The sequence below is a fragment of the Monodon monoceros genome, unplaced genomic scaffold (assembly GCF_005190385.1).
Source record: "Monodon monoceros isolate NGI ecotype Baffin Bay Population unplaced genomic scaffold, NGI_Narwhal_1 Super_Scaffold_8, whole genome shotgun sequence".
In the NCBI taxonomy this organism is placed as follows: domain Eukaryota; kingdom Metazoa; phylum Chordata; class Mammalia; order Artiodactyla; family Monodontidae; genus Monodon; species Monodon monoceros.
In genome coordinates, this window is record NW_021703785.1 from 582,803 (window position 1) to 598,299 (window position 15,497).

The 15,497-nt window shown below is 46.8% G+C and overlaps 2 protein-coding genes across 4 annotated transcripts in view; one reads left to right on the top strand and one right to left on the bottom strand.

Annotated features, from left to right (window-relative positions):
* The window catches only part of TMCO3 (transmembrane and coiled-coil domains 3), a 31,356-nt gene extending 30,640 nt beyond the window's left edge, over positions 1-716 (bottom strand). For all 3 annotated transcript variants that reach the window (XM_029210325.1, XM_029210326.1, XM_029210324.1), the window contains exon 1: positions 520-716. The gene's annotated coding sequence lies outside the window, so the exon portion shown is untranslated. The remainder of the gene's footprint in view (positions 1-519) is intronic.
* Positions 717-848: 132 nt separating this feature from the next.
* On the top strand, positions 849-8,879 carry DCUN1D2 (defective in cullin neddylation 1 domain containing 2). Its single transcript, XM_029210481.1, has 3 exons — positions 849-1,013; positions 6,883-7,098; positions 8,461-8,879. Exons 1-3 carry the CDS (start codon positions 921-923, stop codon positions 8,557-8,559), a joined length of 408 nt encoding a protein of 135 aa, XP_029066314.1. The 5' UTR covers positions 849-920; the 3' UTR covers positions 8,560-8,879.
* Positions 8,880-15,497: the final 6,618 nt, after the last annotated feature.

Consider the following 15,497-nt stretch of genomic DNA (forward strand, 5'->3'; position numbering starts at 1 on the left):
CGCCAGCTCCCGCCCGCACCCCCATCGGCCCTCCCCGCAACCCCGGGGCCGCCGCCAGGTGCGGGGTCCGGTAAAGGGTACTCAGGTGCAGCACCGCTCTCGGCGCAAAGCCCGGAGGAGGAGAGAGCGGGCGGGGACTGAGTGAGGCCGAGAGGACGGAACCTCGGGAGAAGGCGGAGAGACCCCTGGGAAGGAGGAGGGGAGACCTCTAGGGAGGAAAAGGAGAGACCAGACACCGCCCCCCCCAGGGAGGGGGAGAAGACACCCTCGGGAAGGGGAGACCCCCGGGGAGGGGAGACCCGGGAGGGGGAGGGGAGACCAGACTCCCGGGGAGGGGCGAAGGGACCCCCAGGAAGAAGAGACCTTGGCAGGAGAGACCCCGAGGGGAGACCAGACCCCGGGGAGGAGAAGAACTGACACCCACGGGAAGGGGAGACCCCAGGGGAAGGGAGGGGAGGAGAGGGAAGCCCCGAGGGCCGCACTTCAGGCCGGACCCGGGGCCCCGCGCCGAACGCTCACCTAAACGTTCCCGCCGCGCCGCGTCCTGGGCCCGGCTTTCCAGAGGGGAAGACCTTATCCGGCTTATCCGCATCCCTTTCCGGGCGGCGGGGCCGCCCCCGGGGCGGGGACGAGGACGGGGACGAGGTCGGGCACGGGGAGGGCCCAGGAGGCCCGCAGTGCTCTCTCGAACGCCCGACGCGGCTCAAAGGGAGTCGCGGCCCCTTTAAGGAGGCGGGGTGTGGGTTCCGTCCACCCCAGGGCGGCGCGGTGCACGCCGGGAGTCGGAGGCGCCACGGGGCCTGCATCCCGGCGGCCCCGGGCGGCGCAGTGCACGCCGGGAATTGGAGTCCCGCCGGCCCGGCCTGACCTGTTGCTGCCTCCCTGGGCGGGTGTCCCGGGGGCTGAGGACAGGGACGGGGATGGCGCGGCCTGGACGGGGATGGCGCGGCCAGGCCGGGGCGCCTGCGCAGACGGCCGGGGCCGGCGACAAGCTGGGGAAAGCGGGGAGTATGGTAGGTGGCCCGCGGCTCGCCTTCCTCTTGGCCGCTCCTGGGCATCCGGGACTGGGGGGCGGCGAGGCGCTGCTGGGGCCGAGGGTTGGGGTCGGAGATCGTGGGTCGGGGACTGGCGGTCGGGGCCCAGGGCCGGGCGCGGAGTCCTTAGGCGCGACGGGGAGCACGCAGGTGGGACCGGACCGGTGGCCCAAGTGCGGCGGTGCTGCTTGACGAGACGGAGGCACAGAGCGGGCCGGGGACTCCGAGCACTGCCTCCTCGGGAGCGCGAGCAGCCGGGTGACCCCGGAGGGAAGACGTTCCGGGCAGGCGGGCGTCCTGCCGGGAGATGCGGTGGACCGGATCGCGCCTGAGCCTTGCCGGTGGTTCAGAGCGGCCGGAACGTGGATTTCCGGGTCGAGAATGGCAGGGCTCCCGGAGTAGGGTCTCGTGTTCCCCGCCGAGGAGGGCAGAGTCTTCGGAGAGCGCGGGAGCCTGGAAGGTCTTTGAGAAGGAGGGGTGTGTGCGAAGCGATCGCCTTTTGTCCGGAGAACAGGACTTGGATGGGAGGGGGTCAGGACTGCGGGTCGGGGAGGCCAGCTAGGAAGCGGCGGTAATAGCTCGGCAAGAAGAGAAGACTTGAACGAAGACTGTCGGTAGGAACAAGGGGCATGAGAGGAGGGAAGGGTGGGGAATTTCACAGAGCCATTCAGAAAAGGAGGAAAAGGAAAGGAAGGGCTCTGCAGGCCCTGGCTGGGGCGTCTGAGCAGACGGTCATGGTATTGACCAAAATAGGGATTGTAGAAGGAAGCGCAGGTTTGTACGGAAAGATGATGCTGTAAGGAGGGGGAGATAGCGGGATCTAGTTGGTTAGAGACGTAGATCTGGAGACCAGGAGAGGGCGGGCTTTCTGGAAACGTACAGTTACTTTGAAACGTCGTGGAAACCATGGTAGTTGAAGGGTTTCAGTGTTCATTCAGTACATTCAGTGGCTTCTGCGTGCAAGCGAGGTGGTGTGCAAGGTGCCGGGGCTTCGACGCTGAGCAAGCAGACGTGGGTTTGGTACTGATGGAGACGATGTCCCAGCAGGAGAGACGGGCACTGAACACGCAGCTACATTATTACAGCTGGGATAAGTGCCAGGGAGAGGCACCGGTTCAAGGCACCCGCAGGGTGGGGTGTGGGGTGTCAGATGCCCAGCCAGTGAAGGCTTGACCGCGGCAGCACGGTGTGAGCTGAGCTGAACTCTCGAGAATGAGTGGGAGTGGGGCAGCCAGATGTGCGCGGCGCACGTGTGGGGTGGGAGGGACAGGAATGGGAAGAGGGCCCCGCGGAGCCCAGAGAGCCAGGGAGCAGCCGCGGCGGGAGTCTGTGATGGGCACTCATCTGGTCACAGGGAGGAATGGCAGCCTTTGTCCTCGTGGTAGTGGGAGGCCGGGGAGAGGCTTTCAGGCCGGAGAGAGATGTCCAGGAGGAATGTGCCAGGAAGAGGGGAGGCGTGAGAACCAAACTTCTGGGTGAGAAGAGCAGGCAAGAAAGCAGATGGAGAAGCGTCGGTCAGAGGAACGTGAGGGCTCGAGAAGGTCGTCCCAGAAACCAGGAGCGGGCTGTCTGCAGTGCAGCCGGGAGGCTCGTGCCGGCCCCGGGGCAGCAGCTGCACTGCCCGGCCGAGTGCGCCCGCCTTGGCCGGTGAGACCACACGCCCCAGCTCTTAAGGGGAAGGGGCTGGGTGGGCAGGAGCCTGACTTGCTGAAGAGGTTGGAGAGGAAGGAGAGTAAAAGGGGGCACTTTGGTGTGACTCCATGCACCACCCCCGCCTGCTGTACCTGAAACCGTCAAGGCGACTGAATTGATGGCACGAACTGGGTCAGTGTGGTTGCCCTGGCAGCCCCTTGTAAGTTGACCCTAAGAGGAGATTTTGTTGTATTCAGTGTCTCTGGAAGGGCATTTTAAGGATAACATTTTCATTTTGTATGTGGTCAGTTTTGGTGCCCAGATCACGTGGGTGATTTTTTACAAGGTCACAATTAAAATGTTTGAGACTTTTTCCAGAGGTAGAGAATTTATCTGATGTTTTTCCTGGATTGTCCAGATTTTTTTTTTTTTTTTTTGCGGTACGTGGCCCTCTCACTGCTGTGGCCTCTCCCGTTGCGGAGCACAGGCTCCGGACGCGCAGGCTCAGCGGCCATGGCTCACGGGCCCAGCCACTCCGCGGCATGTGGGATCTTCCCGGACCGGGGCGCGAACCCACGTCCCCTGCATCGGCAGATGGACTCTCAACCACTGCGCCACCAGGGAAGCCCATGGGTCCCTTTTTTTACAAATTGCAACTTGAATCTCTTTGTCCCTTTTGGGCATGAAGCACATATAGTCTTTAGATTTAGCTATTGGTTGTTCTTTTAATCACCATAGGGGTCACATTGAATCATTGGAACTTTACTGACCATCCCCTCCCCTTTCATCCTGGCCAGAGACCTGCTCTGGGCTGGGCTTGGACCCACGGCTATGGTTGCTCATGCAGAACAGTCACCTTTGTGCCACTTCGCGGTTCCAGGGGGTAGGATCTGTCTTGGGATAGACAGGTCCTACCACCTGGAATAGATTGACCATCTGCACTTCCCCCCAAATAGACTGACCATCTGCACTTCCCCCACTTTGTAACTCACGCGGTGACAATTCAGAGCGCTCTGGGTGGCCTGGGGCCACGTGCTCCTCCTGCCCTCCTCCTCCTAGTCTTCTCGGGAACGCACTGTCGTGTAGCCGCTTGGTCGCGGTTTAGGAGGGGCTGCGGGAGGCTGCTGTCAGGAGAAGGACCTCGAGATGGGAACTCGTCCTGTCCTCCAGGTGCTGGGCAGCATCTCCTTGGCGGGGATCTGCCGACTGAATGGTTGTCACCTGAGCAAATGTTGCTCTGTTGGCTCATCTTGGAGAGTCTCAGGGTGCTAAGGTGGATTTTTTTGAGGTGGAATCACATAACATAAAGTTAACTGTTTCGAAGTGTACAGTCCAGTGGTGCGTAGGACCTTCACCGCGTTGTGCTACCGCTGCCTGTGTCTAGTTCCAGAACATTTTCATCCCCCGAAGGAAGGCCCACACCTGTCAGCAGTCCCTCCCACGCCTCCCTCCCCCAGCCCCTGGCCACACCGCCCGCCCTCCGTCTCAGGACTTACCTGTGCTGCACGTTTCACGCGAATGGAACCTCACAGCGTGTGACCGTTTGTGTCCGACTTCCTTTGCTCAGCATAATGTTTTCGAGGCCCACCCATATCGTAGCATATATCAGTACTCCATGATTTTTTGTGGCTGAATTTCATTGTATGTATGTACCGAATTCTGCCTTTACAAGCCTGACAGAATGTTAAAATCTAGCATTGAGGGCAGTTTCCACAGTGAGCATGTCATGGGTCTTCTGAACGGTGCACCATTTTGGGGTCGAACACCTGTCACTGTCTTAAGGTGTCTGAGGTAAGCCTTGGCTTTGCCCACCTCCCTTGGGGAAGCCATCGGTGTCATCAAAGATGCCAGCATTGTCTTTTGTCAGTTTACTGTCAAAGCCTTTGGCATCTGACCGCACTGAGCAAAATTTAATCTTCCCAGAGAACAGAACCTTGAACTCCTTGGTTTTTCTCAAAGGCTCAATTTCAGGAAATAAGGTAGAGAATATGCACTCTACGTGTGCCCCTGGAACCCGGACTGTAGGCTGCAGTCGCTGGGTAGCTGCGGGTTTGTAAATGCAGCCGCGTGGAGCACAGTTCGCCCACCTGTCTGCGCGGCGCTCTCACTGTGGCAGAGCACAGCACCTCCTGACCTAGCTCCGGGGCTCTTAGCCCGAGTTCCACCTTCCCCCAGCCTCTGAGAAGACAGGATCATCCTAAAAGGTCCGTGAAAACCCTGAATTTCTGTGCCAAACCATATGCCCACGTGTGTACCACTTACGTTTTCCAGGAGAAAGGATCCATGCTGTCATCAGATTCCAGAAGGGCCCCAGGACCCCAAATGATCAACAGTCATTGTTCTAAGTAGCCAAGATATTAATTCCCTGGGTTACTCTAGATCAGTGTTTCTCAAACTTCTAAGTCCCAGGCCCCCTATACACTTTAAAAAATTATTGGGATTGTAGCCATTGGTATTTACCGTATTAGAAATTAAAATGGAAAGTTTGAAAATATCTGTGTTTAAAAATAACAATAGTAAACCCGTTATATATTCACATTACATTTTTGCAAACATCTTTAATCAAAGTTAGGTTCTCCAATCTTCTGTGTTCAGTCTGTTGTGATGTCACCAGTCAGGCAGCCTCTGGAAGCCTCTACTATACACCAGTGAGAGTGAGAAAGGTGGGTAACGGCTTGGAGGCATTTGGAGATACTTTTGTGACCGCGGAACCCCTGAAAGGTCTTAGGCCCCCGGTGTCCCCAGCCACACTTGGAGAGCAGTGTGTGTGGACTGCAGTAGCGTAACTTCTGCTCAGTTGTCCCCTGCTCTTCTGGCACCAGCAGGCACTGAGAGAGGCCTTAGCAAAAAGCTTTGCAAGCTTGCTCTGCTGTTCACTGGTGGCATTTGGTGAGGAGCTGGTCTGGTACAAAGGGAACATTTCATGTCTCCAATTCCTTCCAGTCTCAGCGCCAGGAGGGGCTGGGCCACTTTTGGGCCACTGGTGGGTCTTTAAATCTTATGAAAACAGATTTTCCTAACTAATCCTCTTTTCTTCTTTATGTTGGCAACTGAGAAGCTCAGAGCCTAATTTTCAGCTCACTTTCAACTCTTATATATGGTGTGCGTGTCTTATCTGGCTTTCTTATTTTCCTTATTTCCTCTTCTTGATTTCCTCATCTACAGTTTGTTTTCCAGTTAACATATTTCTGTAAATTATAATATATTCTGTGTGCTTCTATAAACTCATCTTTTTTTTGAACAAGACTGAGTATAAATCATTTTAAGTAAAACTTTTCCCCTTATCATATTATTTTGTAAAGTGTCTTTTAAAGTATTAGCACCCAGTAGATTACAGACTCTGTTTTGATTTACAGAAATTAGTGAATGACTGTCATTTCTGCAGTTGTTTTCATCAGGCTACCTTAGATAAATAAAACCTTAACCATCCGATACCTGGAAACATGAAAATGCTATTCGGTTTCATTATAGGCTATATATAGTACTGTTACATGGCAGTTTTGTTATTTACTACCTCCCAACAGCCTCTGCCCTATCTTTCCATCTTATCTCTGTCTCATGTACACAGGCATTCTCATTATTAGTATCATCTTCATTTAACCATAACAGGCTTTTTGCGCCTGCTTCTGGAACTTGTATAAGTTATTTTTCACACAATTCTTTGTTGTGTGTGTTTGTTTTCATCAGTGTTCTGCTAATTTTAAACGGAGAAAAACTTAAAATAATGATGTTTCCAACCATGAGGTCCTCCTCCTGGCCATTAGGGCCTGAAATTAATTGAAGCCAAGGAGGACCCACAGGTGGGCTGTGGTGATGTGGTCAGGCCTCGGGTTAGCCGCATTTCATCAGAGGGTACATATGTGTTATAAAGAGGGATTTCACTGAGACTTAGAAAAAAATTAACATCCTACTTCTTGCAAAGTGAACCAGATAGAGATCAAAATGTATTTTGTATAAGACACTGATGCTTCTAATTTGGGGGAGATGAGACTTTGCATATTTGTTACTGTGTAGATGCTGTCGTTTGAATTTTCAGAAGGCTGTGCAGTCTTTTTAACTGATGAAAAACAAGGCTTTGTCTTCCTGTAATTCTGAAGTGAAGTCCGGTCACCCAAGGAAAAGTTAAGTCCAGTTACAATATAGGAGTTGGTGATAGAGCTGAAACAGCTCTCTGGACTGGCCTCATTGGCTTTCCTGCTTCTTTTGCTTCCCACAGCATAAGCTTAAATCATCTCAGAAGGACGAGGTCCACCAGCTCATGGCATTCACTCAGGCTGGTGAGAGAACTGCCATCTGGCGCTCAGCCCAAAGTGAGTGGAAACTGGACGCGCCACGGACAGCTTCTTCCAGAACCCGGCCTCGTTCCACAAGGACTCCATGCGAACCTCCGTGGACAGGAAGACGCTGGAGCCGCTGTATAACTGGTACAAAGGTAGGGGCGCAGTGGCGAGTGCGTCCGTCTCCAGGGAGCAGGTGGCTGTGCTGGAGCCTCCGTGCTGCATCCCAGGCCCCCGACGTGCATTCCCTTCCCGTGCAGACGTTCAGCTGCACAAAAGTCTGAGGACTGATGAGCAGCGAGCCCTCCTGCACGTGGCCTGGGCGGGAGGCTCGTGTGCCCACGGTCAGCTACGCACGGTCACTGCTCGGAGGCTTGGTGTCCAGGCCAGGTGGCTACACTCGTTAAGACAGTACTTCTCCCCAGCACTTGCACGTAGGCAGGAATACGTGGTGAGAAGGCCATTCCAGAACGATACCAACTCGTAAGAGTAGTTCTGACGCAAGGGTACAGGTATCCTGCCCTTAACACCGTGTGCTGGTGTTGGAGCCCTGGAACAGCTCCAGCTGCAGAAGCTTCTGGAAAAACTCTTGGCAAAAAAACCTTTGTGTTGTCAGCTGGGGACAGTTGTTATTTTCATTGAAATTGGCACTTAGAATGGAGCTTTCCCTATCAAAATGCAGTCCTGCTGCAAAAATAAGTCTGCATGATGAGTCTGTGCAGATCCGGACTGCTCAGCAGGCTCTAAATTCCACATCAAATGTCAGGTCTGTGCCGTAATGGGAGAGGCGGCAACGATTCAAGAGCTGATTTTTTTTTTTTTCTAGCAGTTTCTAAGGTTAATCTTATCTTTCCAAAACTTAAAAAATAAAATCCCTCATTTAAACAAGTATTAACACAAACAGAGTAACTCCCTTGGCTTTAAGTTCTTGTTTATTTATTATTTTCATTTTTCACTTTTGAAAATATTGTGTATAATCTGTCTATCTAGATCCAAAAAATCAATTGAAAATTGCATTCCATTAAAAAAAAAAATCTTGGTTCAGAAACATGTTCTGTGGTTTAAAAAACAGATTTGTACTTGTTGTAGTTCTCCAAAAATGAACATTGTTTTCAGTGTGCTTTAAATTTTTTTGGCTAAGTTAATTACTGAGCTAATTTTGTAAGTCATATGCTATGCAGATTTTAAAAGTTATTCAGATATGTGCAGCTGCCTTTGGAAAAATATTTTTATGTGAAAATTATCTTTAGTCTTTAAGCTTCATCCCTTATCATTTAATTTTATTCATGCAATTCTAGTCATTTAAAGTAGACATATGGTACAGTCATTTTGGCCCCTAAACATAGATGTATAGTTCAAAGCCAATTGACAAATAGAACAACCGTTGTTACACAATGTATACAAATGAATGAGTGCTTCCAGACTACTTTAAAGCATTCTAAATTATTATATATGAAGTTTATCAGGACGGTTATTAGGTGAGGGCATCGTAGACCCATTTTTCTGTTATCCTGAAGGTCTGTCGTGGTAGGAGCGCAGGCTTGAGTCAGGAGGTGTGTGGGAACCTCTGTCCTATGAGCCCACAGCGGCAGGTTCTCTCGGACACAGGAGCGTAGAGTTGGAAGGGTCTGTGTGATTTTGCTCATTTAAGGTAGGTCAGCAGTTCTTCTTTGGTAACAACATATGTATATATGAATGTGGCATTGAGCACTTGAGAGTGCGATCTCGTGTGATGGAAGAAGAGTTTGTTGCACTTAACCTTCCTTTGCGGGAAGGTGCCGCGGGCCTGCTTCTCCCACCTTCTACGGCAGCAGGTGGGCCGTCGTTGTGATGCCCGTCAGGAGACACAGGCTGAGGTCACAGGGCCTCACTTGGTGAGGCCTTGCTGATTCTTTTAATGGATTTCACGGTTTGATTTTCCCATGGAGAAATGCTAAGTTCCTTAATTTTATGTCTAAACTAGAAATTGGCGGGGGGGATGGGGGGGCGGGCGGGGGGAGCCTGAATTTCTAAGCTGTTAAACGTGGATGCATAAACTAAATGACTGAAAAATGAGTATTGTGCAGTAGTATTAGCACTGTAGCAAATGAAGTCACTTTTAAAAGAAAAACATCTTTCTTTTGCTTTGACAAGGTGGTGATAAACACTTAAAATATTTTGAATGCTTTACAGTGTTTTTCGTAGCAGTTTGCCTTTGGGCAAGGTAAAATTCTGTAAACTTGAAATTTTATTTTACTTTAGGGATATTAATTTTTTCTTAATGATGAAGTCTTCAAAGAAGTTTCAATGATTTCCCCCCCCCTAAAAACCCAGGAACCTAGATTTTAAAAATAAAGAGTATTTTCTGGATAAATCATTATTTATTGCTATTTCTTTCACATATGGTAGAAAACTGCAGTGCATTGATTGATGTATTTGAAACACACTTGCCAAAACTATGTAGTAGAGGTATGATTCTTACCACCCATTTTAGTAATGCTTTTCAAAATATCCAAATTTTTAACTTCTTTTCCCCTTAACTTTAACTACAGACCCACAAGATGAAAATAAAATTGGAATTGATGGAATTCAGAAGTTTTGTGATGATTTAAGCCTAGATTTAAGCCTAGTATCACCGTTTTGGGTATAGCGTGGAAATTCAGGGCCACGACTCTATGTGAATTTAGCAAAAAGAATTTGTAGATGGCATGACAGAGCTTGGGTAAGTAAATTGGTCTCAGTTTAAACTTTTTCAGAAAGGAAAGTACTTTCAACATTAATTATGTTTCAGCAACCTGTAAACTTCATATCAATTTATGTCCTTTGAATATTTTACAAATTTCTTATGCATTTGTACTATTAAACCTTTGGTTTTCTTTTAAATTCCAGTTAAAGTTTTGTTCAGTGTTTTTATTCAGATTAATTTCTTTTGTAACACTCTCTCCTTTTAACTTTTTTCCTTCCAGTTTTGAATTGACGGTAAACATCCAGGTGATTTGCTGGTTTGTTTTCAGCCATTTAATTTACTTCATAATACTGTGTGCTCCACGTATAATTGCTGTGTTGCTGTGTTAAGCATTAATAAAATGTCATTCTGTCTCTTTGCTTGTAACACCTCTCTGTTCTACTTACAGGGTTGGGATAAAAGCTTCATCCATACCGTAACGTGTTTCTGACTTGCTGGATGAGTCGGAGAGGTAAATGAAAGTACATAAACTTCTTCTAATCACTGAGCTTATTACTGTTTCAGGAGGTGTGTAAAAGCTGACTTGCTGCTACTCTGATAGCTCAGTGTTGACAACCTAAACTCACTTATTTTTAGCTCCGGAAGGAGCTCAAAAGCCTTAGGTAGACATGTTCTAAGGCTGTGCTGACAGCGTGCTTGTTTTCACTAAACCCATGTGTGACGTTAAATTCTATGAGACTTTATTTCTAATATCTTACCACATTCCTGGCAGCTGAATAAAACCAACCAAACAAAAGGTATCATTGTAACAATTTGTAACAGCATACGTGTTCCGCGTTCTCTTCACCTAGGAAAGCCTAGATGAGTTACCAGTAGTTTTAGAATAGGAAAGACCTCTTAAAGAAGCATTCCATTGGCATTGGACTACAAGTTGTCCCACCTGTTAAAATCTCCCCAAAATGGGACATTTTGGAAACAAGTGCTTCTTATAGAGACAATTGATGGCATTTCTTAGACATTGTCTAGAAATATGCTGTACAAGTAAACTTTTTTTTTTTTGCGGTACGCGGGCCTCTCTGCTGTGGCCTCTCCCGTTGCGGAGCACAGGCTCCGGACGCGCAGACTCAGCGGCAATGGCTTATGGGCCCAGCCGCTCCGCGGCATGTGGGATCCTCCCAGACCGGGGCACGAACCCGTGTCCCCTGCATCGGCAGGCGGACTCTCAACCACTGCTCCACCAGGGAAGCCCACAAGTAACATTTTTTAATTCCTATTATCCTATGAAGTAACATAACTTAAAAAATATATTTTAAAGATTTTGAGAGTGAATCTTCCCAAAATGTTTTAGATAATCTCACGCCCTCTTATTTGGAGTATACAGAACATAACTTTAGCTTACAAGTTAATGATGGTTGGTGGACTGCTCTCTCTCTACACCTCAAGGAGCAGTTAAAGGTGAAGCTATTTTTCAAAATATTAAACAAAAGTATTATGAATGTATTAGTGAACTATATTGTGGAGATAACCGATGTTTTTAGAGATGTGAAGGACTTTGCTTCTAGTCTAAATAGCACTAACCTCTAGAAGCACTTTGGCTTTCGTGTCTGCTCTGCTATGATTTCTTCACATGTTTTCCTGGCCATTAACTCTTGACTGGTTAGAACACCTGCCTTTAACAGTTAATTCTACATCCTTTCCTTGGGGGCTTCAGGATTCTTAGGTAAACTGAATAAACTTTATGAAATACCTTGACATCTTTTTAAAAACAAAACACTGTCTGTGTGGATCTTCTCTCTTGTATTCCATGGGTCTTTTTATCTGTCTTTAACCCAACACCATATATTCTTAATTGCTGTAGCCTTAGAGTAAGTCTTGAAATGAATTAGTAAAGTCTTCCTACTTTGTTCATCTACTGCAAGATCGTTAGTCAATGGGGGAGAAAAGAGCCTTGTCAACAAATGATGCCAAAACAACTGGGTAAAGGTGAAAAAATTTAACCTCGGTCCCTCTTTCACATCATATATGAAAATTAATTGGGGCTAGATTGTAGACCTGTACAAGATACCAACAACCATAAAGTTTCAGACAAAACATTAAGAGACTATCTTTGTAACTTTGGGTTAAGGAGCACTTTTTCAGGGAAGACATAAAATGCACTAGCCATAAGGAAAAAATTGATAAATCGGACTCCATCAAAGTTAAAAACTTCTGCTTATCAAAAGATGCTTTTAGGAAAATGAAAAGGGTAAAACAGTGGGAAAATATTTGTTCGCTCTTTGTATGTGTTATAATGACTATAAAAACAGTAGGAGAATTATAATTTATATATAATTCCTAAATAAGAGAGCAAGGAGTAAAGTTATTTTAAAATTCAATCCGAAAGAATCCAAGAAAAAGAAAAGCACACAAGGAAAATTAGTTTATGGCAAGACAGATAGCAAGCACATGATAAAATGGAGGATTTAAGCCTAAAAATGTCAGCATTTACATAATTATATTAAGTGTAAGTGAATTAAATGTTAGATGGATTTTTAAAAATCAACTACCGTGGGGCTTCCCTGGTGGTGCAGTGGATAAGAATCTGCCTGCCAGTGCAGGGGACATGGGTTTGATCCCTGGTCCGGGAAGATCCCACATGCCTCGGAGCAACTAAGCCCGTGCGCCACAACTACTGAGCCTGCGCTCTAGAGCCCGCGAGCCACAACTACTGAAGCCCACGTGCCACAACTACTGAAGCCCACATGCCTAGAGCCCGTGCTCTGCAACAATAGAAGGCACTGCAATGAGAAGCCTGCGCACCGAAACGAATAGTAGCCCCTGCTTGCTGCAACTAGAGAAAGCCCGTGCGCAGCAACGAAAACCCAACGCAGCCAAAAATAAATAAATAAAATTTAAAAAAATTTTTTTAGAAGTCAACTACCATGTGTACTGTCTACAGTAGATACAACTAAGACATAAGGGCACAGAACAATTTGAAGGACAGAAGCTGATACATTATGCAAACGTTAACCAAAAAAAGGCTGACGTGGCTGTTAATATTAAAACAAACTTTGAAGCAAATAGTAATTCTAGAGATAATGAAGGGCATATCCTTTTCTTTTCTTTTTTTTTTTTTTTGAAAAAATAAAAGGTGCTTTATTCAGGAAGCCAGCAACCTGGGAAGATGGTGGACTAGTGTCCTCAGACCATCTCCAAGTTGCTGGTTAGGGGACAAAGATTTTAAAAGGGAGTCTCAGGGGTATACAGGCTGGGGGGGGGGGGGCGGCTACACGCAGAACAGCACAGCCAGCTCCAATAATCATCTCAAACTGTTCCTGCAATGGTCTGGTCAGCATCATCTCCATGGTTTTATGCACAATTAATCTTCTATTCCAGGGTGGGTCTGCTTCCACCTTCTTAAGGCCCTGGAATTCTGTGTTCCTGGTCATCTTCAGCTGTGGATGCACATCCCCTGAGTTCTCAGTGCCCCCAACTCCAGCCCAAGGCAGGCGGAGCAGGGTGGTACTTAGCAACGGGTATCACATTTCCGGAAGACCTCACATCATGTCTCAACTAGAGACATTTTGACAAAGAGGAACCAACCAGTATATACATGGAGGGGACAACAAGGAGGGGAAAGTTATGTGTTAATGAATTAAAGAGCAGAGGAAAGGGGGAAGGAAGGAAGGAGGAAGGACAGGAAGGAAGGAAGGGGAGAAGGAAGGAAGGAGGGAAGGAAGCGAGGAGGGAGGGAAAGAAGGAAGGAGGGAGGGATGGAGGAAAGAAGGAGAAGCAGGAGAGGAAGGGAGGGAGGGAGGGGGAATCTGAAGGACATTTCTTAATGATAAAAGTTTTATTTCACCAAGAGGATAATAGTTTATTTAAAGCAGAAGTTAACACTCTAAAGAGAAAGAGACAAACTACAAGCAAAGTGGGGAATTCTCTTACCAACTGGTAGAATAAGTAGATGAAAAATCAGTAAGGAAATAGAAGATTTGGAAAAGAAGATAGAACTTTGCCCTTGATGTTCAAGAATACATATTCTTTTCAAAAAGACATAGAACATTTATAAACATTGACATTAAACTGGGCCGTAAAGTAAGTTGAACAAATTTCAAAGACTTGAAATGATACAGAGCATGTTTTCTGACCACAATAGAATTAAACGAGGAATATAACAAAAAGATAGACTGAAATAAGTGTGGATATTACACCTCTGAATAACCCTTGGGTTGAGAAAAGTTACAGTGGAAATTAGAAAGTATTTTGAATGATAAAACACTGCATATGAAAACTTGCAGGATTCAGCTTCTTAAATGCATATTTTAGAAAGAAAAGTTGAAAATCAGTAAGGAAAGCATCCATCTTAAGTAGAGAAAAGAGCAGGAAGTTAGAGTGTTGACAGAAGGAATTAATTTTTTTAAACAGGCAGTCATTTCATGAAATTTTTAAAAAGTTGTAAGTAGAAAGGATTTGTAAAGCCAAAAGCTTGTTATGTGAACACTTTTAAGTAATGAATAACAAATAACCAATATAGAATGAAAGGGGGACATCACTATAGACCCTACAGATTAAAGGACGAGAGTATTATGAACAACTTTATGTTAGGAAATTTGAAAACCTGAATGAAATAGAGATGTTCTTTTAAAAATGACAACTTACTGAAATGGGCACATGAAGAAATAGTTCCATAACTCTTACAGAGTCTAAACCCATAATTTAAAATCTTTTCAAAGAGAAAACTCTTGGCCAGAATTGGTTCACTGGCACATCCTACCAAGCTTTTAATAAAGAGAATAGCACCAATTTCACACCACCTCTTCCAGAGAATAGTACAGGAAGAAACACTCCGCAATGTTTTGAGGCCAGCACAACCTAGATAGTAAGGCCTAGAGAGGACATTTTGAGAATGGGAAATTATAGGCCGCTCCCAGTCATAAGAGCCAAAAGACACTTATGATGAACATGAGATCCAAAAATCCTCAACAAATTTTCAGCAAAATAAACTAAGCCCCCCAAACAAATCAACCAAAACACCAGGATAATTTGTCATGACAAAGTTCGTTGTAGTCCAGGAATGCAAGATTTTTTAACATTACAAAGTTGGTCAATGTAATTTATCACAGTAACAGAAAAGTGAGGGGGTGGATATTATCTCAGTGCATAACATGGGACTTTTCAAGCTACAGTAATTAAGAGTACATGACACTGGGGGCCAGATTAGATGAATAGGCCAGTGGAGCAGAACGGAGAGCCCAGAAACAAATCCATGTTTACAGGAACGCTTGATTTATGGGAAAGGTGGCCCTTTGGAGAAGTGGAGAAGGGACAGCTTTTCAGTAAATGGTCCTGGGAGAATGGTCTAGTCGTACGGAAAAAAATGCATCTTGATCTCTGCCTCACACCGTACATGAAAGTCAGTTCAGGTGGGTTGTAGATCTCAGTGTGAAAGGCCGAAGGCAGAAACCTTTAGAAAATAATGGAGGAGAATATCCTTATGGCCACGCAGTAGGACAGGTTGTAAAACGCATGAAAAATCACTGTAGAGAAGACTGTAGAGTGTACTACACTAAAATAAGAACTTCTGACCAAGAAACAGCATCGAGAAGTGAAGAGGCATCCACGTGAGGGGTGGGAGCCATGAGATACTCAACTGACAAAGGCCTGTGTCCCCGATACGTAGAGAATTCCCACAGAACAACAAGAAAAAGATCACCTAATTGAGAATGGGCAAGAGACCTGACCGAGGCCTTCACGAAAGATGCATTCCATATGGCCAGTGGAGATACAAGCAGGCGCTCAGCCTCATTCATGGCAGTGTGCACATTAGAATACACAACTCACTCTTCCAGGACAGCTCCAGAACGGCGCTGGTGGGCAGTCAGCTTGGAGAACTGTTTAACAAGACTC

Coding starts and splice junctions, on each gene's coding strand:
- DCUN1D2 (XM_029210481.1), top strand. CDS start 921: ATGGCGCGGCCTGGACGGGGATGGCGCGGCCAGGCCGGGGCGCCTGCG. Junction 1,014..6,882: donor TGGGGAAAGCGGGGAGTATG/GTAGGTGGCCCG, acceptor TGCTTCCCACAG/CATAAGCTTAAATCATCTCA. Junction 7,099..8,460: donor GCTGTATAACTGGTACAAAG/GTAGGGGCGCAG, acceptor GTTATCCTGAAG/GTCTGTCGTGGTAGGAGCGC.